Source organism: Motacilla alba, chromosome 12 (genome assembly GCF_015832195.1).
Source record: "Motacilla alba alba isolate MOTALB_02 chromosome 12, Motacilla_alba_V1.0_pri, whole genome shotgun sequence".
In the NCBI taxonomy this organism is placed as follows: Eukaryota; Metazoa; Chordata; class Aves; order Passeriformes; family Motacillidae; genus Motacilla; species Motacilla alba.
Window position 1 is genome coordinate 536,772 of NC_052027.1, and position 26,971 is coordinate 563,742.

At 55.3% G+C, this 26,971-nt stretch overlaps 1 protein-coding gene across 3 annotated transcripts in view; it reads left to right on the forward strand.

Annotated features, from left to right (window-relative positions):
- The window catches only part of SRGAP3 (SLIT-ROBO Rho GTPase activating protein 3), a 71,075-nt gene extending 57,137 nt beyond the window's left edge, over window positions 1-13,938 (forward strand). For 2 of the 3 annotated variants that reach the window (XM_038149073.1, XM_038149072.1), the window contains exons 15-22: window positions 742-876; window positions 3,213-3,318; window positions 3,572-3,799; window positions 4,725-4,804; window positions 7,015-7,195; window positions 7,763-7,912; window positions 8,387-8,714; window positions 9,814-13,938. In XM_038149073.1, the coding sequence (XP_038005001.1) occupies window positions 742-876; window positions 3,213-3,318; window positions 3,572-3,799; window positions 4,725-4,804; window positions 7,015-7,195; window positions 7,763-7,912; window positions 8,387-8,714; window positions 9,814-10,230 (1,625 nt within the window). In that variant the 3' untranslated portion in view covers window positions 10,231-13,938. Of the gene's footprint in view, window positions 1-741; window positions 877-3,212; window positions 3,319-3,571; window positions 3,800-4,724; window positions 4,805-7,014; window positions 7,196-7,762; window positions 7,917-8,386; window positions 8,715-9,813 lie in introns of those variants that run through there. The other variant, XM_038149074.1, reaches the window with a different exon arrangement.
- The last annotated feature ends 13,033 nt before the right edge of the window (window positions 13,939-26,971 follow it).

The window sequence follows — 26,971 nt, forward strand, 5'->3', positions numbered from 1 at the left end:
ATTTGCTGGGACCCTTGTCCCTCCTTCCTGCAGCACTTTGCCAAGGGAGGCACAGCGTTCCCTGTACCTGGTGCCAGTGCTGGCTGTGAAGGTGCCAGTGATCTGCTGAGAAAATCACACTCAGGATGCCAGGCCAGTGAGAAAGGGAAAGCAGGCCTGCTGTCCTGAGTGGAGGGGAGCTGTGACAGGGACAGTCCTGCTGGGAATAGTGATCCTTGAGCAGCAGTGGAAGGATCAGGATGAAGGTGGATGGGCCAATGGATAAGGCAGTGTTAGGGTTGTCAAAGGCTGGAGGATTTGCACATCCAATTTAAGATTAATTAGTAGTATCCAGATCTTGGGAGCACTGAAAGCCTTTCACAGATTTAAGTCAGTACAAAGCTACCCAGAGCCGTTGGGTCCATTCCAGGGGTGTAATTGCATCCTCCAGCCAAGCCTGTCCTCTCAGCCTCTCACTCTGTGGTGTTCAGACCTCCTCAGTTTTCTGGGCTGGTGCTGTAAACAGAAGGAATGCACTGAGCTGGAAACATTGAAGGAGGAACAACCAATATCATCCTTGTCCTCAGGAAAGGTTTGAGATCCCCCAGTGAAACTGGTTTTCAGGAAAAATCAGCATTGCCATTGCACATGAGGAGGGTTTCTGAACCCTGGGAAATTTGGGTGATCCACTAAATGAGGAAAACCACTTGTGCTAGTCCAGCTTGATGGTGATGCTGGATATAAAACCTTTTCTGTGGGCAGGTGAAGACCCCCTCGCTGATGATCAGAACGAACGAGACATTAACTCAGTGGCTGGAGTCTTGAAGCTGTATTTCCGAGGACTGGAAAACCCCCTCTTTCCTAAGGAAAGGTTTCAAGATTTGATATCTACTATAAGTAAGTACATGTGGCAGCTCTTCGTGGAGAACTGGGTGGGATGAGAGGAGCACTAAAGGGGGCAGGTTTCCCTGAGTTTGCAGACAGGGCTTTCTGCTGTGAGGAGGGTGGCAGGAGGGCAGTGGGAGTTGCTGGGAAAGGACATCAGGGGTGTGCACTGGTGGGGGGGAGAGGGGAAATTGCTTCTCTGGGGGGAACAAAGGAGGCACAATGACCTTGAAGTTTCAGAGGTGATGGAAGTGCTGCCATTTTGGCTACAGGGTGATTTTATGTTACAGGAGACATGTTGGGGTCGTTTGGGGTTGGGGTGTCTCGGCTGTAGGGGCACCACAGGGGGAACATCTGCTCAAGGCCTTCTCTGGGCTTCACTGCCCGTGGTGCTTTCCCCCCTTCTGAGGGTGCCTGTTCATAACTGCTGGGGGTCTAGTGATGCTGAGGGAGCCAGGTGATAGCTGGAGGGCACTGGCTCAGGGATGAGCTTGTACCAGAGCAGAAGAATGTGTTCTGATTTCTCAAGAGCAGTTGTTTTATGTAGTAGCTTTAGGACATTCACTGTTGCTATTCAGTTTTGATGTGTAAAGCAGCACAGCACGCTTGTGAGACCAGCAAAGGAAGGTGGTTCTGCACCAGTTCATGCCCTGGACAGGGATTTGCAGTGTGGCTTGTGCTTTCTTTGGCAGCCCTCCACAGGGGCTGCAGAGCTGGAAGCTGAGGGCACAGCCTGGGAGAAGGGGATGGGTCCCCTCTGGTGCCAGAATGTGCTTGGTGACGTGGCTCCCGGTGTGCTTGCAGATAGGCTTGTGTTTGACACCATCCCTAATTAATGCAAATGTGCACAATTTATTAAGCTTTTGGGAGTTTTTTTGCAAACATCATCTGTTAATTTTCTGGGCATTATTCTCTTATCTCTCTCTCTTTATTTTTCCCATTTTAACAAGAATCTTCCTTTTACTCATCTTTCTCTTCCTACTGCTCTTGCAACCTTTTGATTAAGGATAGATTTTAAATAAATTAAAGTGTCTTGTTCCTGTTGAAAATGTGACCTAAACTGCAGCTGTCTGTGCTGCACAAACACACATAAACACAGGCTACACACTAGGTGTCCCAGCCTCAGCAGGGTGAAGAACTTTTCCTTTTGCTCTTGAAGGGCTGGGGTTTATGGAAGCTCCTCAAAGGCACAAGGGCAATAGACAGGTCAAAAGGCACTTTCCAGAGTCCACGTGGGGCTGTCCTTGCGTGTGCAGTGGTGATTGGTACCCTGTTAATTCCATATGCCCAGCTGAAACATTTTGCTCTGGGAGAAAGGCAAGTGTTTTGAGAGTTTGTTCCTCTTGGTGTCAGAACAGATCTTTGTTACCATAGGATTTTATCCAGTTTATATTTAGTTGGGGTTCTTTTAAAAGAAATACCCTCTTTTGTAAAACCAGGCTGAAGAAGTAGACAATCCAGCAGGCAATAATGGGATGAATCAAATGGAAACATTCCCCATGTGAAATACTACAAAGCTTTCCATTTTGGTATCGAGGCCAGATTTTGCTCAGAATTTTGATTAAATGGCAAGCTAGCTACATGTTGTCAGTGAACTTTATTGTGATTAGCAAATGGCATAGTTTGAGCCAGAACAAGCACTCCTGTGTCATCTGCCTGCTCCAGAAAAGCTCTGGTGCTTGTCCTCTGCTTCCTGTGAAACAGCAGCCACAGGATTAACTCTCTACAGAGCACAGGGGTAGCTTAAGGCAGGACAGCGCTGTCACCCCCTTCCCTTGGGAGGGAGCAGGTGTCTGATGGCAGCTCCGGGCTCTGCACCCCTGTGGGGTGGAGAGCAGCTCATCTGAAAGCACGGACTCAGCACTAACCTATTTCCTGGCAGTTTCTAATTCCTATTCAGAGCAGCAGCAGACAGGATGGAAGGGCTCAGAAGGATCCAGTGCATGACCCAGAAGGGTAACCTGAATAAAAACCTCATTTAAAAATCTGCCCTAGAAAATCAAGCAGTGCTCTGTTTTCAGTGCCACATCGACTCAGGCTTTTGAGGAATAGAGGAGTTGTTGAGGAATGAAATGAATAATGCATAACCATTTATTTTAAAAACAAACCCACGGAAATGTCTTTATTTGCTGTTCGTACTGCATCTGAACATACAAATTCCCTGCTGGAGGAGCAGTGTCCCCCGTTCTCTTCCTGCACCTTAGTACCAGACTGATGGATGACCTCTGGAGACAGGCTTTTGTTTCCTCACTTACTGGGCCACTAGATCTGGAACAAGTCCCTCTGGTGCTGAGCTGTCTGTTCCTGAAAAGGTTTTTGAGGATGTGCTTTCTATCCATGTGTTCCAGAAACTGAGAACCCTGCAGAGAGAGTGCACCAGATCCAGCAGATCATTGTCACTCTGCCTCGGGCTGTCATCGTGGTCATGAGATACCTCTTTGCTTTCCTTAACCAGTGAGTCTGTTTTCCTGCTTCACCAGGTTCCTCCTTGCTGTCCCTTTTGCCAGGGCTTCCCCTCTTTGGTGCACGAGTCCCTTCTGGTGTTGCCGTGGGTTGCTGTGCTTGGGTTCTCCCGGCCCTGCTGGCCGTGGCTGCGTGCCCGGGGAGGGGACAGCTCGGTGCTGGTGCATGCCAGGGTGGCGGCTCTGCTGGGAGGTTTCCCGTGAGCGGGGCCGCGGCACGGCAGCTCCTCACTGTGTGCTTGCAGCTTGTCACAGTACAGCGATGAGAACATGATGGATCCCTACAACCTGGCCATCTGCTTCGGGCCCACGCTGATGCACATTCCTGACGGGCAGGATCCGGTGTCCTGCCAGGCCCATGTCAATGAGGTCATCAAAACCATCATCATTCACCACGAGGGCATCTTCCCCAGCCACCGGGAGCTGGAGGGGCCTGTCTACGAGAAGTGCATGACTGGAGGGGAGGAGTACTGGTGAGCTCTCTGCAGGGTTCCTGGGTACAAACACCTTCATGGGGCCAAGAGGCTCTTGCACACTGAACCGTTTGATTTAGTCAGTTAAATCAGGCAGTTTCACCAGGTATTTCATTTTCTTGTGCTGACTCAGTATTTTAAACCTCAGTAAAAAGCATCAGAAGAAACTTTTTCCAGGGCAAGTACTAATACTGATGAAGATTTTTTTGAGCTGCAGATCCACAGAAGCGTGTTCAGAATTTTAGGTAAATTCTATCCAAGTTCCTCATAGGCTGGAAATTTTGAGTAAAGACCCACAGTTCCATCATGATTTGCTGGTTGGATGAAATCCCTCAGCCCGAGGTTAACCCAAACCTTCCAGTTCCCTTTGTTGCTGGAATTACAGCCCTACATTCAGGTCTGGGTTTAACAAACCAGGATCAATAACATACTTGAACTAATTTTCTACAAGTTTCATACATTTCTGAGCCCTCACTATGCCTTGTACTAGTCACCTGCCACCATCCTTCCTGGTGCAGCAGAGGAGCTAAAGCTGACCCTCACTGTGAATTAGGGAATGGGACATTTAGCTCAGTGTCACTTCGTGTTAGTTTTGCCAAACTGTGCTAAAGACACAAGAGCCAACAGAATGTGACATTCTGGGCCTGGTGATTGTGGTGTGTCTGCTGTTCTCAGCAAGTTCAGGCATCTGCTGTGATTTGAAGTCAGAGAATCACAAATCACAGAATTAGTTAGGTTGGCAAAGACCTCCAAGACTGAGCCCAACCTTTGACCAAGCACCACCTTGTCACCTGGACACATCCACTTGTTCTTGTGCACCTCCAGAGATGGGCACTCCACCACCTCCCTGGGCAGCATTAGGTGTGCTGAGTGCCTTGGGAACGGTGTCATTTGCTGTGTGACAGCCTGGTGTGTTCCTCTGCAGTGACAGCCCGCACAGCGAGCCGGGCACCATCGATGAAGTGGACCACGACAACGGGACAGAGCCGCACACCAGTGACGACGGTGAGCAGGACTGAGCAGGGCTGGGTGCGTGCAGGAGAGCAGCCACTGCGGGCTGAGGCTGCACGGGCTGGCTGCTGGCAGGGCTGGGCTGCAGAGGAGGCAGCGCTGTGCTCCCCGCGTGCCAGCAGCACCACGTTTGGGGAACGCCGCTGGCACTGCCAGGGGTGGGGAGCCATGGCAGGGCCTGCTGTGCTGGAAGGGCCCTGGGGAGCTGAGCACCTTCTGCTTCTGACAGCTGCTGCCGCCCTGGCCGTGAACTGCCTCGGCAGGACACATCTGCCCTGCGAGGCTGCGGGGAGGAGGGAGGGCTCACCTGGCAAGCAGGGCCACAGGAACGGAACAGGGAAGGGCATGGTGGGCCAGGTGGCTGCAGGCACAGGGAAGGGCATGGTGGGCCAGGTGGCTCTGGGCACAGGGAAGGGCATGGTGGGCCAGGTGGCTGCAGGCACAGGGAAGGGCATGGTGGGCCAGGTGGTTCTGGGCACCGGGAAGGGCATGGTGGGCCAGGTGGCTCTGGGCGCAGGGAAGGGCATGGTGGGCCAGGTGGCTGCAGGCACAGGGAAGGGCATGGTGGGCCAGGTGGCTCTGGGCGCAGGGAAGGGCATGGTGGGCCAGGTGGCTCTGGGCGCAGGGAAGGGCACGTGGGGCTGGGTGGCTCCAGGCGTGCTCTCAGCTGCAGGCAGGAGCCGACAGGCCTGGCAAAGGGGAGGCAAGGGAGCTGCTGTGCAGCCAATTTCACACTTGGGTGGCCATGGTAATGGCTCTGATCGGGGTTTCCGAGTGATTAACTGTGGTGCCAAGTGTGGAGCAGATGAGCAGCTGTATTTTGTGGATTTTCATATTCCTTCTTCCCCTTGCCCTGTGTACACTCCCTGCTGGTAGCCCAGCGTTGTGTCAGGGCTGTGGGAGCCCTCCTGGCTCTGTCTGCTCGAGAACACTCTATTGATCCTCCTGTGGTGTTCCCAGACACTCTGCCCTCGTGGGGATTGCTTAAGGTGGGGAAGATGAATCTGCTGAAGTGGCCTGGCCTGTCCCAGGTGGGGCAGGAATGGGGCAAGGGTCCAATGCAGCATCCTACATGTCCTCCTTTGGTGTCCCCTCCTCCCCGTGGTTTGGTTCCTGAGCAGCGTCAGGTCACACACTGATGGCTGCTGAGCCCGCAGTCACTAATGGGGCAGAGCAAGTTTCCGTGTGTAATGAAGCAGATCTGGAGGAACTGGGGGGCCTTGCCCTGTTTTGCTGTCATTTTCTGTCTGCCAGTCTCCAGGTGGGGATTGAAGTGATCCAGTGTCTCGGATAATCAAGGCCTGCTAATGGTCCAACAGTGGCAGGGGTGGCTGGGGAGTGGCAGCAGCTCTGCCACCCAAGCAATGCACAGTGTGGGTCGCTCTGGTTAACAGGAGAGAGACACTGTTGCTGCTTTGCAGTTGTTGCAATGGTTTCTTCAGGATTCCCCGGCTGGAAACAGATCTGCATGCGAGCCAGGCTCTTTCACAGGCTCCTCAGTGCTGTTGGATGCCCCAGCAGCTCCTGCTGTGACACCCTCGCCCAGGAACCTGGTGTGCTCGTGACCTTCCAAAGTGAAGTTCTGCCTCAGCCCTCCTGTATTTCAGGCCCTGAGCTCCCAGTTAGTGAGTCAGGGTGTTTGGTAGAGCTCACATTAGGAAAAGTGGGGAAACAGTGAGGCAGAGTGCTGCAGATGGCGGGGTGCAGAGCAGCTGCCTCGCTGGAGCTGGTATCATTATTTCCATGGGGATCCCCAAAGGGGCATTAGTTGCTCATCAATAATTCAAGCCAAACTGTCTCCAGGATAAGGAAGGGAGGAGAAGGTAAGTGGGGTTTGATCACAACATCTGACATGGCTTGACAAAATCTCAGGCTGGAGGATAATGGGTTTCTGTAACCAGAGGTGGAAAATGGGAATGTGGGTGAGCGTGCCATATGCACAGAGGGAGATTCCTGCTGCTCCCCATCTGCTTTGTAGCTGTTTGTAATTGCCAGTAGTTTGTGAGTCTGAGAGAGGTCCCAGAAAGCCTGGAGCAACGATAAGAATTGATCAGTCTGAAAACAAGAAGGCTTGTGCTCAGTGTGAGCTGCTCGGGGGGCGCTGGGCAGCAGCAGCACTGCTGCTCTGGAGAGGGGCTCTCCAGGGTTCAGCCTCCCTGTAGGGCTGCACTGAGCTGCTCTCGCTGTGCCTCTCTCCTGTGCAGAGGTGGAGCAGATTGAAGCCATAGCGAAGTTTGACTACATTGGGCGGTCTCCACGGGAGCTCTCCTTCAAGAAAGGGGCCTCACTCCTGCTGTACCATCGGGCGTCGGAGGACTGGTGGGAAGGGAGACACAACGGGGTGGACGGGCTCATTCCCCACCAGTACATCGTGGTGCAAGACATGTGAGTAAAGTGAGGGTTGTTAAAATCACGTACTTGCCCAAGGCCCACTTCAATCACCTTAAATAATCAGTGGGTTTTGCAGTTTGTTTAATGACTTCGGTGAGAAATCTGCGCCTGTTCACTTCTCCCTCTCTGTGTATTGGCTCCATTTGTTTCTCATTTGGGCTGATAAAGACCAGTTCCAAACATTGTACCCCAGTGTACCTGGACCCCATCTCTCATTGACTCCCCAGCATGGTGTGACCCAGGCTTACCAGCGGCCTTGTCCCTGTGAGCGTTGACCTGGATTGTTCAGTGTTCACCTGGCCCGTGGGTGGATCCCAGGGCCCTTTGCAGGTGCTGCTTCTCTTACAAGCACTGTATCTGGAGTCATCGCAGTGGCAGCCACATCACAGGGGATGGGAGGGCAGATGTGCGCTGTTTCCAAGTTCCCAGTGGTGGCCTTGGTGCAGCTCCCTGTTAACAAAGCGTGGAGCTGCTGACGTGGTGGTGTTCAGCTTGGCGTGGCGTGCGGGCCCTGGCTCTGCAGGGGCACAGCCTGTCACTGGTGTGGTGTCCTTTCCCTAGGGATGATGCGTTCTCTGACAGCCTGAGCCAGAAGGCAGACAGCGAGGCGAGCAGCGGGCCGCTGCTGGACGATAAAGCCTCCTCCAAGAACGACATCCAGTCTCCAACAGATCACATCATGGACTATGGCTTTGGGGGAGTGATGGGCAGGTAACTCACATTCCTGTCACCTTGGAGGTGGTCGCTGTCACAGGTGTGGACAGTCGGTGTGTGGGGTAGGGAGGGAAGGAAGGAAGGTAGGATGGGAGGGAAAGCTCTAGTAAGCACTGCAAGGTAATAGGGGCTTGGAAGGGATTTAATGTGCACTGCTAATGGGGATTTAACATTTACAGAGGGTACAGGGGCCCTGAGCAAGCTGGGATAGTGGAAGGTGTCCCTGCCCATGGCAGAGGGTTGAAACAGGATGCCTTTGAGGCCCCTTCCAAGCCAAACTACTCTTATGAGTTGATGCTGTCCCTTTCTTGGTACTGGCTAAAATATTTGTCTTCCCTCTTGCCTGAGTCTTCTGAAGCTGGCAGGCTCTGGTCTGAGCTGAGCTCAGGGCTGAGCGGCTGCCTTGCAGCATGTGGCCAGCCGTGGTGGGCTGGCAGGCGCTGACCTGGAGCCGTGCTGGGTTCTTTGCAGGGTGAGATTGAGGTCTGATGGTGCAGCCATCCCCCGGCGCCGCAGCGGGGGAGACACCCACAGCCCGCCCCGCGGGATGGGGCCCGGCATAGACACCCCTCCTCGAGCAGCAGCCTGCCCCAGCAGCCCCCACAAGATCCCCCTCAACAGGGGCAGGATCGAGAGCCCTGAGAAGCGCCGGATGGCGACGTTCGGCAGCGCGGGCAGCATCAACTTCCCAGACAGGAAGGCCCTGGCTGACAGCCACCCTCTGAGATCGACCTGTGGGTCCACCCGGCACAGCAGCCTTGGAGATCAGAAATCCCTGGAAGCAGAAGCTCTTGCTGAGGTGAGAGGGCTGGGAGGGAGTGCCTGGAGCCCCTTCACCTCAGACACGGTTACAGTGCTGCTGTCACACCCAGCTCTGTTGGTTGTTCTTGGAAAAGATGCTCACCCACATGATGTTAATTTTCACCTTGAATCACGTGGGGCTGCTGGGCTTGAGAGTCCTGAGGCTTCTCTGGGAGAGTATTTTCACTCATCATCTTAGGAGCTTAATAGAATGAATTGGAGCTAACTTGATAGTTATTTCCCTTCAGCTGATCCTTTGAACGTTACCTGAGGCTCACTGAGCATTTTGTAGGTGTTATGAAATTAAGGACTTGTCTGCACCAGGACAGCATTCACTACAGTGACTCTGGTGCCTTAAATTGCTTCTCCAATGGTCTTGCTGTGTTAGTGGCCTTGATTAAGTTAAGGTGGATTTAAGCAAAGGCAAACTGGGGCTTCTCCGTTTGTACAGAGACCCCAGCACTGTGGCCATAGGCAGTAGCTAGTTCCCTGTGCATGGGCGCTTCTGGTTGAACTGGGTTCACCTTCTGAGTGATCCCTGTGGACAGACTGTGGAGCCCGGAGGTGAGTGGGCAGTGAGGGGCTGGAGCCAGTGTCTCCTTGGCTGCCTCAGGCCTTGTTGCTGCCTCTCACTGTGTGTGTATATTGCTGCTGTATGTCCATGGCGAGCTGCTGTTGTGCCACTCACTCCATAAACATCCCTGTGTCTCTCCCTGCCACGTGCCATTGTCCTGTGGGCGTGGGGCAGCAGAGGCCCCGTACATCCAGTGGAGGCTGCAGGGCCTCTCTTGTGAGGAAGAGCCAGCCTCAGTGCTGTGGGGGAGCTGTGTGGGCAGGCTGGTGTTCACCCATCACTCCTGTTGCTCAGGATTTATGCCCTCTGGAGCTGGTGACCAAGCTCCTGCTGATCTGGGGAACACAGGGCAGCTTTGTGCAGCCAGTTTGAGCTTCACACCTTCTCCCAAAGCTCCTGTTTTCCCTGGGAGCTCTTAGATCAGAGACCCCCTGTGCAGACACGCATGCCAGGACAGTGGGGTGGAGTTCAGGAGAGCAGGTGGTGCCGTGGCACAGCGCTGACGTCGCTTTGGCGTTCGCAGGACATCGAGAAGACCATGAGCACGGCGCTGAACGAGCTGCGGGAGCTGGAGAGGCAGAACACGGCCAAGCAGGCGCCCGACGTGGTGCTGGACACGCTGGAGCCCATGAAGAACCCCCCGATGGGCGCCGCCAACTCGGAGCCGGCCAGCCCCCTGCACACCATCCTGATCCGGGACCCCGAGGCGGCCATGCGGCGCAGCAGCAGCTCCACCACCGAGATGATGACCACCTTCAAGCCGGCGCTGTCGGCCCGGCTGGCCGGGGCGCAGCTGCGGCCGCCGCCCATGCGGCCGGTGCGGCCCGTGGTGCAGCACCGCTCCAGCAGCAGCAGCAGCTCGGGGGTGGGCAGCCCCGCCGTCACCCCCACCGAGAAGCTCTTCCCCAGCAGCTCGGCAGATAAATCGGGCACCATGTAGGCTGGGGCGCCGTGGAGGCTGGGGCGCCGTGGAGGCTGGGGCACGGGGACCGCGGCACCCGGACGCCGGGAGCGGGGCGGGCACGGCAGAGCCTCGCTGGGTGGGCAGGGGGTCAGAGCCCTGCTGGGGGAGCCTCTGTGGAAGGAAGCACGTGTGGGGCCTGGGCCTGGTGCTGTACATACGTGTGTGTGTATGTACGTAGGTGTGCACACACCCCATCCATGCAGAAACACTTCCCGAGCTTGCAGTCCTACAGCAGGAGGAGACGGCAGGTCTACGTGTTGGCACTGGAGAACACACTCGGTGTAGAAGTATATATTAAAAACAAAGTGTACAGAATTCAATGACTTTTTAAAACAGTAGATTTACCTCAGAAACTGGCTCCGAAATGTCCTCTCTTGAGACGGTGGGTTGGTCTGGGTTTCCAAGGCTGGCTGTGTGCCCCTGGAAGCCCACACTGCAGCAGCTGTGCGTCAAGCAATACGAGGCCACTCTGGAATTTATGTTCTGTACCTCTTGGCTTTGAAAAAAAAAAAAGGATGGGAATACAGTGGGGTCTGTTCACTGCTGGGCTGTGGAGAAGAGCTGGAAATCCATACATGACCATGTGTGACCGGCCAGCTGGAGCCTTTCCAGTCCTGAATCCTGAGATGTCTTCATGTGCCTGTGATGCCCTGGCAGCAGGGACAAAGCAAGGTGTGTGCCGTGGATGGGAATGGAGTGAAGTGAGTGTCATGAGTGGGACAGAGTGAGGTGTGTGCCATCACTCTCGTGCAGGAGGAGGACGCTGCGCTGCACTGGGACTGTGGAACGCTGCTTCTCTGCAAGTTCTCAGAGTGAGCAGGGACTAGTGACCAAACCTGTGGTAAAGCATGGAGTAACTTACAGAGTTTGGAGATTCTTCATCTCCCTTTCCCCACGTGCTTTTTCTTTTTTTTTTTTAATCAAAACCCAACCCAGTGGTCTCTTGAGAGTCAGGCCTGAGCAGCGAGGAGGGGTCTCAGGTCAGAGTGGTGGTCCTGCATGAGAAGCATGAGCCGTGTTTGACCACATCAGATGCAAAACTGATCTGATGGGTGATACTTTGCACTTTCTGTACTGTACCATATAATACAACAGTTTGAGTTTATGCAAAATAATCTACATTTTGTTTTACCCAGAGGAAAAAATATGCAGAAGGCTGGGGATTGCATGGTCCTGTGTGATAATCCAGACTCCTCTGTAAGCACTGAATCCGAGATGCTCCGTGCTTCTCCTGCAGCTTTTCCTTGTACAGATTTCCATGCAATGCCCCATGGTTTGATTTGGCACTTCCCCATGGTCACGTGCTAATGTCTCCTAACATTCATCCTTCCTCCCTGCTGTCTCTGATCCTGCTGCTCTGTGCCTGGGCAAAGACGCCTGCGAGCCCTCCTGACTCACCCAGCAGCCACTTACCCTGCCTGGGGCTTTGCTTTGTCCCCCCTTCATCCTCCTCATCTCTCCGGCGCTGCTGCGGGCCCCAGCTCTGCAGGAGAAGCAGCCTGACTGCAGCAGGCAGCTGGAGGCGCTGACCAGGGCGGCAGAACCCGTCAGCCCCGCAGCGGCTCGCGTCTCCTCGGCTGGGGAGCTCCCGCGCACGCCAGACTGCCTGTGCATTCACACCTGTACCCCTGTACCTGTACGGGACAGCTGCACCCCATCTCTGCACCTGCACAGCTGCACCCCCGTGTGCCGGGCACAGAGCTGCCGCCGTGGGCCCGGCTGGTGCCTGTCCCGTGCCCATCACACGTGTCCCCTCACGCCCCGCTCTGCCAGCCCTGTAAATATTGCTGTACTTGCTTAACTGCTCGAAAGTAACTGTTAACCTGTAAACTGTACAAAAATAGGCTAAAGTTAGATAAAGCCGATGCCACTCAACAAATCTTTGCACTTAGTAGGTAGCTCAATGTAAAAATAAACCCAGTAATAATAATAGTAATCCCGAAGGGAAGCGAAGCCGCCCGCACCCCTGGCAGAGCCCGTGGGGAGCAGCTCTGCCCACGTCCCTCCCTGTCACGCTGGCAGGGCAGACGGTGTGTGTGCGTGTCTGTGAACGTCCTTGGCGTTTGGTTCTCGTTGCTGTTTATTTCTCCATCGTGCCCCTTTCCTGGCGCAGCCCCTGGCCTCTGCCCGGCCTGGCAGGTGTTCAGCCAGGCCGGGCTGGGCTGGGACCTGGGCTGGGGAGGGAAGGACCCATTTGGCACCAGTGCTGTGTATCCATTGCTAGTAATTATTGCTTTTGTTTCCATTTAGTTCCTGGAGAACATTCACTTTGCCAGTTTTCTGGTTTTTGTATGCTTTCTGAGATGACTTGAGAGCAAACCCATCTTCATTAGGGGTTTTATTTCCTCCCTTACTTTTGACCATACGGTACAAATTCCAGTGTCTTTCTATTAAATTATTGCCTTTCATTTTTCCTTTGTTTTGTTTTGTTGTGGGTTTTTAATACAGTTGTTTTCTTATCTTTAAGTGCCTTTTTGAGCACCAAAACAAATGGTTGGAGTTCAGGCCTGGGGGCTGTGCACACATGGGTTCGTCTGGGCAGTTGTGTTGTGCTGGGGGTGATTGCTTTTAAAGTCCTTCCATCTTTCTGTTTAATGAAAAGGGAACCAAGACTTTTTGTTGGAGAATAAACTCCCCCTTTGTAATATGGTATTCCAAGTGTAGTTTTAACTACTGTAAATTTAAGGGAAGAAATGTATTTTTCTGTAAGCGAACTTGGCACAAAATTGAACCACATACGTTGTAGGAGCATCATAACTGGAACCGCTCATGGTTTGTGAGTGACTGACTCCGATCCTCGGTACCTCCCTGGGGGCACAGACTGTGTGTGGGCTTCAGAGTTCACAGGGCTTCACTGTGACAACCCACGGCCGAGCTGCCACCGGAGCCAGGGTGGGCCAGCCCTGCCCCGGGCCGCGGAGGGCGGCTGCTCAGGGCAGCTGTGTCTCTGGGCAGAGAGCAGAGACAGGGGAGCTCAGGGCAGCTGTGTCTCTGGGCAGAGAGCAGAGACAGGGGAGCTCAGGGCAGCTGTGTCTCTGCTGTGCAGAGCGAGCGCCGCTCCGGGCCCGGCTCCCGCGGCCCTGCCCCGTCCAGCCCAGCCCTCCAGCCACAGCCATGGCCCTGCCGTCCATCCCAGCCACGGCCATGGCCCTGCCATGAGGGGAGCACGGTGGCACCATGGCCCTGCCGTCCATCCCAGCCATGGCCATGGCCCTGCCATGAGGGGAGAGCAGTGGCCCCCCGCCCCACCCTGCCCTGGACGGAGCCTCAGCGCCTGAGCGCGGGCCCGGGGCGGCCATGACTGCACTTTGTTCCTTAGGCTGAAGTCCCTGGTAGGTCGTTTTGTATCGCAGGTGTGTTATTTAACTAGCGGTGTCGTGGTTCTCGCGGGGCGGCAGTAGATGTTCCCAGTCTGATTTGCTTTGCGTGGCTGGGCTGCGAGGTCTGGTGGGGACGGGGTTGGTTGTGCCGGGAGGCCGTGGGAAATGCCGGCTGCTGCCCGCTGTACCGGCCATCCTCCTCCTCCTCTTCCTCCTCTGGTGTTGTCTCTGTAACGTATGGTGAGATGCCGTCAGCTAGAGTGTCTGAGTGGGTCCTTGTGTGTGCTGGTGATGCCATGTAGATGAAGCCACTGGTTGGGTGTGGACTCATCCTGTTGAATAAACTGCTTAACTTTTCTCAAAACCGTTGTCTGTGGTTTTAGAAGATTTGCTGTCTCTTGCCTGTGCTTCCTCCCCACACCCTCCTGGGCAGTACAGACACTGTCTGCTGCCGGGCTCTCGGTGCTGTTTATGGGTGCTGAGGGGATAAAACACTCACATTCTAAACAAACAGCCCCAGAGCCCTTCGCACCCAGGCTGTGAGGAGCTGCGCTGGACTCTTCAGGCTGGGTTATGTCTCTTCCCTTTTTTTTTTTTTTTTTTTTTTTTTTTGTTTTTTTTTGTTTTTTTTGTTTTTTTTGCTGCTGCATCGTTTCTTCACTTCCCTCCCATCTTGGCGGCACGGAGAGGCAGAGACCTCCCTGATTCCATCCATCATCCATTCTTGAGGTGGAGCAGCTGCAGACACAGCTGGCGATGCTCGAGCAGGGTCTGCGTGGGCCACGGGCAGGGGGAGGGCTGGGCAAGCTGCAGGTGGGGCTCGACCTGCATCACCCCATCCTCAATTACCCCTCCTTGAATACGGCTAATGGGCTCAGCCTCAGGGGAGGTGAGTGCAGGGTGGGCTCCGGGCTGCCGCGTCCGTCCTGGCCACCACCCTCTCCTCAGCACCGCGAGCAGCTGGCAGCAGCAGGGTCCGGTTCGGACACGGCCCGGTACCCGCCGCGGGAGCATCCCGGGCAGCGCCCGGGGGAGAGCCCGGGGGTGGCTCCGGCCGGTCCCTGGGCAGCGGGTGCGTGTGGAGGAGCGGGGTTTGGCCCGGCCCCGGAGGGTGCCAGCTGTGTGCGACACCTGTGAGGCCTCTGCGGGGCGTGTGACCGGCGTGCAAGGTGTGCACCAGGCGTGCAAGGTGTGACAGGCGTGCAAGATGTGCGCCAGGCGTGCAAGGTGTGTGACAGGCGTGCAAGATGTGCGCCAGGCGTGCAAGGTGTGTGTCAGGCGCGCCAGGCGTGCGCCAGGCGTGCAGGGCGTGCGGCAGGTGTGCCAGGCGTGTGCCAGGTGTGTGCCGGGCGTGTTCCAGCTGTGCCAGCTGTGCCAGCTGTGCCAGGTGTGCCAGGTGTGCCCGGTGTCCCGCTCGTCCCGCGGTGTCCGCCCGCCGCCAGCAGGGGGCAGCAGCGCCCCGGCCGGCCGGGCCGAGCGACCCGCGCGGGGAGCGGAGTTTTCCTTTTCCTTTTCCTTCTTTTCCTTTTCCTTTTCCTTCTTTTCCTTTTCCTTTTCCTTCTTTTCCTTTTCCTTTTCCTCTTTTCCTCCGGGCAAAAGTGCTGCATGGGCTGCCACTGAAATGAACTGAAATTAATGCCGGATTCGCTCCAGAGGGTCCAGTTACCCAGGTGAGGTGTAATAATCATTAACTCCGAGTGTGACCAATAAATTGAATTAATTTCTGCGGGCCGATTGCAGCATTTGCATTTGAATTACCTTTCCACGCTGCCGCGCTCTGACGCGCGTGTGGTTTCTGAGTGAAGTCAGGAATCCCTTTCAGCTGGAGAGGGAGCGAGTGAGGGAGCGCTCCCCGCCCGTGCAGCTGCGGACAGCCCGGGACAGCCCGGGACAGCCCGGGGTGCTGGCATGGGGGCACGGGGACAGCCCGGGGTGCTGGCATGGGGACACGGGGACAGCCCGGGGTGCTGGCATGGGGCACGGGGACAGCCCGGGGTGCTGGCATGGGGACACAGGGACAGCCCGGGGTGCTGGCATGGGGCACGGGGACAGCCCGGGGTGCCGGCATGGGGGCACAGGGACAGCCCGGGGTGCTGGCATGGGGACACGGGGACAGCCCGGGGTGCCGGCATGAGGGCACGGGCACAGCCCGGGGTGCTGCCACGGACCCCAGGCTGAGCAGGGACCGGGTCCCCCCATCCCGATTCAGAGGAGGCGGGCAGGGAATTGCGTCCAAAGGAAAACTGCTGGAATGAGGACGCAGAGGCGGACGGAGAGCGCTGGGCGGCAGGTGTTCCCCAGCCTGCTGCCCCAGGTGCTGCCCAGCCTGCTGCCCCAGGTGCTGCCCCAGGTGCTCCCCAGGTGCTCCCCAGGTGCTGCCCCAGGTGCTGCCCCAGGTGCTCCCCAGGTGCTGCCCCGGTGCTCCCCAGGTGCTGCCCCAGGTGCTCCCCAGGTGCTGCCCAGGTGCTGCCCAGGTGCTGCCCCAGGTGCTCCCCAGGTGCTGCCCAGGTGCTCCCCAGGTGCTGCCCAGGTGCTCCCCAGGTGCTGCCCCAGGTGCTGCCCAGGTGCTGCCCCAGGTGCTGCCCAGGTGCTGCCCAGGTGCTGCCCCAGGTGCTCCCCAGGTGCTGCCCAGGTGCTGCCCCGGTGCTCCCCAGGTGCTGCCCAGGTGCTGCCCGGCCAGCCCTGCTCCCGCGGTGAGGAGGAGCCGCAGAGCCCTCGCCGGCCGCTCCGGGAGCGCTGCCGCAGCGGGCAGAGCTGGGGGTGGCGGTGCCGGGCGTGGGTCGCCTCAGCAGCTCCTCTCTGAACGCTGGAACCTCCGGGGCGATGGAAGGAGCTCTCGGCTTCCCCCAGTCATCCCTGCGGCTGGCTGCCGAGGAACGGCCTGTGGGTGACTTGCCTTTAACTTGGATTGGCCCGGCAGATCGGTATGGATGGATCCAAGAGCCACTCGCTCTGTGTGCTCCAAGGAGCACCTAAGGGCACTCTGGCACCCGTCACACCCATAGCTAATGAATGAAAAACGATATAGAAATGAAATGTAAAGGAAATGATGCAGAACTTAGTGATTAGTGCTTTGAACCTGGACTCAAAGTGAAACAAGTGCTCTCAGTCCTGCTGACTGAATCAAATAATCCAAATTGCTAATACATTTTAGTAATATTTTTCATGTGCAAAGGCATTAAGTGCTTTTAGTAAATGAGGTAAAGATTTTCCATTGATGTTTAAAACTAAAACAGAGCTGTGTGCTGGGTGTGAGCTCACGGCAGGGGCTGTGCAAGGTTGCCCTGCCTGGGCCTGGCTCTGCCCTGGGAATGGCATCCGTGCACAGCCAGGGGCCACGCCGGGGAGCCAGCATGGGGCCCAGGGTGCAGAGAGGGCATTCCTCCCCAGTGGGAGCCAGGGCCGTGCGGGATGGTCTGGGGGGCCCTGAGGGTGGTGGCTCACCCCAGCATCCCAGTTCAGAGGGGTTTTGCAGCCCCTGCTGCTGTTTCAGCTCAGAGGTGGCTGCAGATCCCTTTGGGCAGCAGCTCTGACGTGCCTGGAGTTCCCTGCTCTTGTGAGCGTTTGAGAGATGCTCTGCTACATGGGCTTTTGGGGGTGGATGTTAGTTGCAAGGCCGTAGATTTATGGCACCCTCATGGCTTGTGGCTGGACCGTGCCCTGCTGGGCCATTTAGGGCCCTGTTTCTGCCTGGTCCCCTCTGCCCAACAGCCCAGCCCCCGGGGCAGGGCAGCAGGAGCGACCCCAGCCCCCAGGCAGGGCAGCAGGAGCGACCCCAGCCCCCGGGGCAGGGCAGCAGGAGCGACCCCAGCCCCCGGGGCAGGGCAGCAGGAGCGACCCCAGCCCCCAGGCACGGGGCAGAGATTTTCCTGTGTGCGTGGGTCTGGAGGCGTTCCCTGCGAGCATGTGGCTGATTTCCTGTGCCCAGGAGAAAACCCTTGCCAGATGAGACTGATTCTTGAAACTGGCCAAGTGTTTTTGAGCTGTCAGCTCCCCTGGCCCTGCCCAGCGATAGCTCACCAGCCGTGGGAGGGACAGTGCTGGCACCAGCCAGTGCTGCTGGGCTCTTGGTGCATTCTGAGCTTGGTTTCAATTTTAGTACATTTCTTCGGGTGTTCCGCTCCCTGCTCCAGCACAAGCCAGTGTCCCCATGTCCCTGGAGTGGAGCCCTTCCCCCGGCTGACCAGCGCTGACTGGTGGGTGTCTGGAGCGTGCCTGGTGGCCCCAGCTGCCCCCATTCCCTGCCCACCTCCAGCAGGACCTGCAGCAGCAGCCAGGGCTGAGTGAGCCCGCTCCCTGGGGAGGCTGTGCTGCATCCCGTGCCTGAGCTGGCTGCAGGCACACGGTGAAAATAGGAGTATTTACCCAACTTTTGATAACTTTTTTATTTCCCCTTAATAGACACCTACAGCCTCACTATAGAAACACTGGAAACCAGACTTTAGCAGGCCTGAGAGGCTGCAGCATTATCCATCTTCTGTAAATACTGTGGAGCAGTTGGAAACCTTTTTATGATCCCAGCTCAGCTGGAAAGCAGCACCACATTCCTGCTGCCCTTTGGGATCACTTCCCTTGCTTGTGGGGTGGGAGGCAGCAGCTGTTGGAACATCTTGGTTTAAGTGTTTCATGCAATAAAAGTGTAATTTTAAATATCTCATGCATCAGATCAGCACAAGCGCTGCAGGTAAACCAGCCTTGCTCTGTTCCACAGAGATGCCTCTTCCCTCCCCAGGAATCTTCCAGAGCCTTGCGCTTGGAGTCCTTGGAGCTGCAGAATCAGCGGAGCTTTGTGCATTGGAAATGGAGCTTCAGCTCTGGAGCCAAGCTTTTCCCAGACCTGTAAATCCAGTAACAGCCTCCTGACAGCATCCAAAGGCCAGGCACCCTCTGGCAGCTCCCGGTTCCACCCGAGCCCATCAGCAGGGGACTCATCTCTGGACGTGCGAACGTGTCCGGTTCTGTCTAACGAAGATAAATTTCTTAATTAGGACACACAGCTGCCTGGGGCACTCGGAGGTTTTGGTGAGCAGGAGCTTGGCTGGGAGCTGGTGCAGATCCTTTGGCTGCCGTCCCAGGGAGCTCGAGCAGTGAGGATGGGCTGGGTGGGCTTCTGCAGCCTGGCCAGAGCCCCGTGCTCCTGTGACTCGCCCAGGAAAGGGCTGTGAGCAGGGCTGGTCACCAGCACAAACCCTCCTACCCCACGCAAAGCTGAGGAGCTTGTTTCCCCCCGGGATGTGTCTTGGCTGACAAGAAATGACTGTCCTTGGCTGCATCACCTGAGCACCAATGACACTTGTGTTGCATTTCTCTCTAAACTGGTGCTGCATCCATTTTTTTCACCCCCTTCAAGACAGCTTTTATAAAAATAATATATTTAGCAATGAGTGGGCAAGTGCTGAAGCTGGCAGGGCTGTGCCGTAGAGCAGGGCAGCGCTGAGCTTGTGAGGCCATGGCAATGGCTGAGGATGAGGAGGCTCTCAAGAAGGCTCTAGGGTGAGATGCAGCCTTTTTCTTAATAGAAAGAAAGAAAAAAAATTTAGTCTTACGTAAGTCAAAACATCTGCTAGTGCATGACTAATGCCTTCCCTCCTCCCTGGTGTGGCAACTGAAGTCCATGGGAATGATATAAATGATTGTTTCCTGTAAGAAGTTAGACATTGTTCACAGGGCTTTTGGGGACAAGCCTCGTGTGCAGCCACCCCTTCCCTTTTGCTGCTTGCTCGTGGCTTTGGATCCAGCTGCTGCTGGCCCCGCTGCCCTGAGCTGACAGCAAGGGCCAAACACACTGTCCCCAGCCCAGCTGGTGCCAGGGAGGGTTTATTCCTGCCAGAGTCAGCTGGACTGGACAATTACCTGTGTTGAGGCTGGGTTGCTGCTGTGCAGTGCTCACAGTTAGGAGTGCTGGGCTGTGGGTGTGCCCGGCGTGGCAGGCTGGGGTGGCTCTGCTGTGCCCTCCAGACAGGGCTGCTGCTGCCTCCCCCAGGACAGGGCTGATGGCAGCAGCTGACAGACCCAGGGTGTGTGAATGTGCTGCCGGGGGCTGGCCTGCCTGAGGGGAATGCAAGGAAATGTTTTACAGACCCAACAGCCAAAGTGGCCCCCAAACGTGGCTTTGTTCCCACAGAGCTCCCCCATTCTGGCAGTGGTGCTCTGCAGCATCTTTGTGACTTTGCTGGCCTGTTTGCCTCTTGATTCCAGTTTAGACCTTGTGTGGATCTGGTGCCCCCTGCCCATCCCAGGCTCCCACCTCCCCATGTCCCAGTGGGACTCCTGTGGCTGCCAGCCTGCCCACTGCCACCCCGCAGGGAACGGGGCTAATTCACTTCTCTGCAAATTCCTATTGATAGGTCTTGAATTCTGGTGTCATTGCCCTGCCTGGATCTCATTCTGGACGCTCTGGGTCTGTGTCTCTGGGCCCAGCAGAGGGGAGTGCTCCTGGCAGACGGGTGGATGCAGGTGTCTCTCAGCTTCCCAACACTGCACCAGCCATGCTCTGGGTCCCTGCTTTCCATGGTCTGGGACATTAACTGCTGCCAGAATTACTAATGGGCTTCTGCTTTTAGCCTGAGTGCTGCAGGCTGCTGCTCCGAGGTGGAGATCATGGAGTCAATTAAGTAATTACCTGGTGTTTCAGCTGCCAGCACTCGAGAGGTTTTGTTTTTCACCACTGGCGTCAATCCCAGCACACATCTCACCCCAGACTCATCAGCAGTGGTTTGTGCACTGCTGGAGCAGGCTGCTGCACCACGGACAGGCTGGAGCTGCTTTTTCTGCATGTGTTCTGGTGACAAATGGTTCCTCCTCCCTCTGTTTAGTCTCATTCTGGCACATAAATCCAGGCACAAACAGGCTAAGCTCAGCAGAAGCTGAAATTGCCTCTCTGTAGTTCTCTTGTTCTGAGTGTTTTACCCTCGCTGATTTGATGAGCAGCAGTTCACCAGGGAAATGCAGAGCGAGCTGAGCTGGAGGTGACACACAGCAGCACGAGGAGCAGCCAGACTGCTGAGGCCCCCTGATCCAGGGAAATGCATCTCCCGTGGCTCCTGGGACTCATCAGCCTCTTGGCAGGACCGTGCTGGACTGCTGGAGTGTGCCAAGGCACAGGGACGGGCTGTGGGAGGGATCCCTGCCTCGGGCACCTCTGGGCACAGGGTGGGGGGCACAAATGCATAAAGCATGGCAAAGCATGGCAGCCCTGCTGGTGGAAGCTGAGCTCCTAATTGAATCAGAGTTGGGAAGCGCAGAGGGGGCAGAGCCCTGTGAGGAGCTCTCGGGCCAGTACTTCACAGGGAGGATAAAGGAGCCTCCCCAGGAGCAGGGGCATGTCTGGGGAATGGCTTACCCTGGCAGGGAGATGGGGTGGAGGGAGGTCTGCTGCCCTTGCGTTGCAAAGGCTGAGAACTGCTCCATGCTTAGGAACAGGGGAAGGCAGCATGAAGGGATGAATACAGCAGCAGAACAACCCTAACATTTTTTAGCAAAGGAATGAAGTCCCAACCATGGGACTTCATTTGGTGGCGAAGCAGCAGACAAATGGGACATTTTGGTGGCAAAGCAGCAGACATGTGGCACAAGGGGCTGGCAATGATTTGTGTCCAAGCTGCTCCCAAGTCCTTTTCCCAGTCCCAAGTCCCTTTCCTAGCTGAAAAATGCTAAATCTGTGCAGGAGAGCTGGAACGTCAGCTAAGAAACACTTCCATGGATGTGTTGACTCTGTTGCCTTTGGATTTCACCTGATTCACCATTTTGTCTGCGTTGGAATGCAGATTGTTGTTTCCCATTTGTCAGCCCCTGCCTGTGGCCTCCACCGCAGGTCTCAGGTGGGATACAGAGCGCTGCAGTCACACACAGAATGACTGCAGGGAATCACTGAGACAAACCAGCACTGGAAAGTCATCTCCCACTGAGAAGGAAGGGTCTCAGCCTTTCCTGGGGCTGGGATGTTGTTTCTGGGCTCTTGCAGGTTCTCATTCTCAAAATGCTCAGCATCCTCGTGTTTCTGCAAGCAGCTGAATTAATTTAATTCAGCCTTTTTTTTTTTTCCTTTTTTTTCCCCCCTTGGTTCATTTTGAATGGTGGGGAAGGGAATTGCACCCAGGCTAAGAGCCAAACAGCCAAAGAGTGACTCTAAGGGACAAAGCTGGCAATGGAATTCCCTGCTGGGAGACAATCAAAGAGAATGGGAGGTACTACAGACCCATCACTGTGTCTAAGTGTGCATGGATTATCAGTGTGGGAGTTTTTATACTCAAGTAGTTTGGAGCTGGTGAGATTACTCATGATTTTTCTAACATTTAGTGGATCAGCATCAGTGTCCAAATGGGAGATATCTGCATGTGCAAAACAAAGTCTCTGAAATGTCAACAAGTGTTGCTCGGTGCTGCTGGCACAGGGCCCAGGCCAGCAAAGGCCGATTCACCTCTGGCTCATTCTCGGGCTCCGTGTCGCTGTCCCAGGCCAGGGCTCTGCCTCTTCACCTGCTGCCTCCTCTCCCCAGGCTGCCTGTCCTGCAGCCACTGTCATTTCATCCTGCCCTCAGGTCAGGCCCAACTCAATCAGCATTGGTTTGCTGTGAAATGCCCAGAGCGATTTTATTCATCGTGTCCATCTTAAAGCACTCCAGGGGAAAGTTTAAATATTATTTCTGGCTCCTTTGGCTGCTAACTCTCACAGAATTTTCATGGAAGTTTCCACGCTGCTCTGTAAAACAGTAAGATGCTTTTGGCTGACTTATGCTGGCCTAAAATCATTGCAGTAGACCAAAAACCAAAAAAAAGGAAAACGGATTTCATTTGTGCTTTCAAGTAATTTCTGTGTGAAATGACCAGATGCTTGTGGAGCTGTGGCACAGCCAAAGCAGCAAAGGCTGTGTTTGAGGGACCTGCCAGCACAACCCCTGCCGGGGTGATAAACTGCTTCAGCACTGGGCTGGGAACCTTTGGAGAGGTGAAAGGCTGCTGGCATTTCCTGTGGCCTCGTGTGCTTGGAGCTCTGGGCACCGCTGGTGCACACGAGGCTGCCCTGGACTGGCACGGGCTGTGGGACCATCACTAAAACAGAGGCTGGAGCCAGGGACTGATGACAGGAAATGAACACCAGCACCTCTGCAGCCTGCTGCCTTTGAATACCACAGGGCAGAACACCAGCGGGTCCAGCAGGGCTGAGCCCACCCCCCGAGGGGCTCTGATACTTCAGGACATCCTCTGCCTGCTCCATCCTGCTCGTGCCTGGGGAAGAGGGGATTTTCTTCCCAGTGGCTGGCATGGGGCTGTGTTTGGGACTTGTGCTGAACACAGGGATTATAAATAGAGATGTTTTTGTCCTGTCTGAGCAGGGCTCACACAGAACCAAGGCCTTTCCTCTGGCAAGAGAGCTGGGAGTGCCTGGGAGGCTGGGAGGGGAAACAGCCAGGAAAGGTGATCCCGGCTGACCCAAGGGATGTTCCAGACCCAGGACATCATGCTCAGTCCAAGGTGGGGGTCACTGGGGTTTGTCTTCCCAAGTTACTGCTGCGTGAGATGGAGCCCAGCTGTCCTGGAGGTTGCTGAACACCTGACTGCCCGGGGAAGGTAGGGAATGAATTCTTTTACTTTGCTTGTGTGTGTGGCTTTTGCTTCACCTATTAAACTGTCTTTGTCTCAACCCACAAGTTTTCTCACTTTTGCCCTTCTGATTCTCTTCCCAGCACCACTGGTGGGGGGGTGAGGGAGCAGCTGTGTGAGGCTCGGGTGCTGCTGGGTTAAACCACCATCATGTGGGACCTTTTGTTCCAAAAGCCTCAACATCAGATAAATTTAGTCCTGGAGAAATCAATAAATGGTTGCCAACTTTAACAGAAGGGCAGAGCAAGGTCAGTGTTAAATATTTCTGAATGATTTTACCCATGGTTTCAGGTTCTTCTCCTTTCCAGTTGGGAATGACATGATGAGAAACTTTCCACTGCTTTAAATATTAAGGAATCTCCGAGAATACTCAGAAACAATTAACTCAAAATGTTCTCTGTTTGGGGGTTTGATGTTTTCTTTTTAAGTACAGTATGTTCTTCTGCTGGTTTTTCATCCAATCCACATGCTGGCGTCCAGAGGCTTGTTTCTGTGGTGCATTTGTACATCTGTAATGAAGAACGTCCAGTGACACACGGACACGAGGCAGACCTTGGTGGAGTGCTAGGTGTAGTTTCAAGATCCAGGTACTAAAGGCAGCTGAGGATGAGCTGTTTGTTTCTTGGGGCATGGAGGAAAAAACATTTCTGCATGAGGCACTGAGCACCACGGGGAAGCAAATGCTCTTGACATTATTAAGTTGTGCACAACCAGATGGGAGTGATATAAAACTCCACTTTAAAATTTTGTCTCAACAACAGGAGTGAAAATCAGTAGCTTTTGGAGATTTGCTTTGTCAGGCTGCTCCACCTCCTGCTAAGCTTTTCCACACATTTCTCTGCTAACAGAACAGAGCAACAAGTGTATGAAAATGCAATTGGGACCGCCTGGCATTTTAATTTAAATGAGTATTTCAGGGGCTCGGAAGGAGGAGATATGTTCTGTGTATAATAACAAGTTATGGCTTGGTCGTTCAGCGAGATAAAGCAGTTTATTCCTGCTCCACAGAAGCCCAGAGTGCCAATGAAACAGCGGGAAGTGTTCCCCCAGAGGAGCAGGGCTGTCCCCACCCGGCAGGGCTCCCGGGGCTGCACTTGGGCAGTTCCAGCCGGGCGGGGAGGCTTTGCTGGCCAGGCTGAAGGGATTGCCGGTGTCGGAACCCAGGACATCCCTCTGGGTGCCCTGGATGGCCCGAGTCGCTGGCAGGGGGCTCGGAGACCCTGGCATGCAGCCAAAGACACACGTGGAGTTTGGATCTTAGCCCGTGGAGCAAATTACCAACTCTGTATGAAGAATTACAAGCCACACACACAAGTTTAGGTGTTGTGGTAGAAGTAGTCACAAAGTGAAAGGAAGGATTTTTGGGTGCTGTACAGGGGGGTTTTAAGCCTTGTACGCAGGGGTCCAAGTTTTTTCCATGGGGGTCAGGGGTTCTAAGATGGAGGGATTTGGGTGTGCCCTGTGCTCCTTCTTTCTCCTTCCTAACCTCCATGTCTTTGGTGATGTTGGCACTCACAGATTGGTTTAGAGTAGAAAGTCACCATTCAATATAGATAGTAGGTATTGGGGAAAAAGTATAAACATGTAACACGTAATGTGTGATATAAAAGATGGCAGCAGCCCCTGGGAGGGCAGTGTGCCTTTGTCTGAGCTGCTGAACGGGCCACAGCAGTTCAGGAAAAGAATCTTTTAGATAACCAACAATAAACAACCTGAAGAACAGACAACAGAAGACTACTGAGTCTTTCTTCGAAGGCACGGGTTGGAGGAGAGACTTTTTCATCTTTCGGGGTCACCCCAATCCAGGGCTGTTAACCCCACATCTGGCCCGGCAGGGAGGCTTTGCTGGCCGGGCGGGGCTGAAGGAGCCTCCCGGTGGCTCTGCCCTGGGGCAGCCCCCAGCACTGCGTCCCAACGGGAAACGCTCACACACCCCGGGCTAAAGGGATCGTCCTGCCTTGCACCCTGAGCAGCTGGATGCTCTGCAGCTCCTGCAGAGTGCAGGATTCCGCTGGGAGCACGGATTTTCCAGGGTTCTTTTCTATGGTGCTTTTACCGTGGAAATAGTTTAAATTGTGTTTTATTCAGCAGCGGTCTGTGTGGATGGTGCTTGGCTGTAAATTCACTGCCCTTTGCTCTTCATCAGGCCACTTAAAAAATAAACGTGTTGCTGCAGAAATGACCCCATGAACTCTGTGTGCCCATTCCTGGGTGAGTTCATTCCCATCCAATAAACTCCTGTCAGAATGTGTGAACCAAGATCTGCCCTGTGCATGAGGGAACGAAGAGAACAGAAAATTGTAGGAGTTTAATTAATTAGGTCACAGCTCACAGAGAAAGCAGAAATGGATTCCTTAAGGTGAAAAGAACAGGCACTTAAGTGGCAATGCCACTATTCTGTAAATTCTAGCACTTTTGGCAAGGGGCAGGCAGTAATCATATCCATTCAAATATATAAATTCAGAGACTCACAGTGCCCAAGGCCAGCAGGGACCATTGTGATGGTTTATTCTGACCTCCTCCATCATGGGGGTCACGGAGTACCTTTTATTCAGATATATATGAGTGTTCCTGAGTGCCAATCCAGGGAGCTGGGCTTGATTCAAAAATCAGAGCATAGAAATCGCACTGCTACAAAAAAACTCATAGGAAAAATCAGGCAAAGGTGGACACAGTTTTCAGGTAAGAGCACATTTGAATCAGCAGCAGCTGCAAAAGCGAAGGGCTTAAAACACACCTGTGAAGGAAGTAAGCAGAGGGAGGTAGTGCTGTTCTGTAAAGTATTATAACAAGCGGTTAAATATGCTTCATGTGTGCGGGTGAAAACCTCTGCTACAGCGAGTTTAATCAGCAGGACTATCCCAGCAGAGCAAAGCGCCGGGGCAGCCCCGCAGCCGGGCGGGCTCCGTGGCACCGAACCGACCCGGCAGCTGGGTCCCACCGAGCGGGACAGCACCGAACCTGCCCCGGCAGCTGGGTCCCACCCAGCGGGACAGCACCGAACCGACCCGGCAGCTGGGTCCCACCGAGCGGGACAGCACCGAACCTGCCCCGGCAGCTGGGTCCCACCCAGCGGGCAGCACCGAACCTGCCCCGGCAGCTGGGTCCCATCCAGCGGGGCACTCCTTCATCTCCCGAGCCCCAACACCGAACCTGCCCCGGCAGCTGGGTCCCACCCAGCTCTCAGTCCCCACTGCCGGCCGCTTCGGCGCCCTTCGGCCATTCCGTTTCACTGCCGTTCCCGGCGGTTCCATCCCCGCTCCCCATCCCCCATAGTTCCCCATCCCCGTTCCCGGCAGTTCCCGTTCCCCGTAGCTCCATTCCCATTCCCCGTTCCCGTTGGTTCCCGTTCCCATCCCCGTTCCCAGCAGTTCCATCCCCGCTCCCCATCCCCCATAGTTCCCCATCCCCGTTCCCGGCAGTTCCCGTTCCCCGTAGCTCCATTCCCATTCCCCGTTCCCGTTGGTTCCCGTTCGCATCCCCGTTCTCGTTCCCACTCCCGGCAGTTCCCCGTTTCCGTTGGTCCCCGTTCCCGTCGGTTCCCATCCCCGTTCCCGTTCCCATCCCATTCCCGTCGGTCCCCGTTCCCATCCCCGTTCCCGTTCCCGTCGGTTCCCATCCCCGTTCCCGTTCCCGTCGGTTCCCATCCCGGTTCCCATCCCCGTTCCTGTTCCCATCCCGTTCCCGTCGGTCCCCGTTCCCGTCCCCGTTCCTATCCCGTTCCCGTCGGTTCCCGTCCCCGTTCCCACCCCGTTCCCGTTCCGGTCCCCGCGGCTCGGGGCGCCGCCGGAAGCG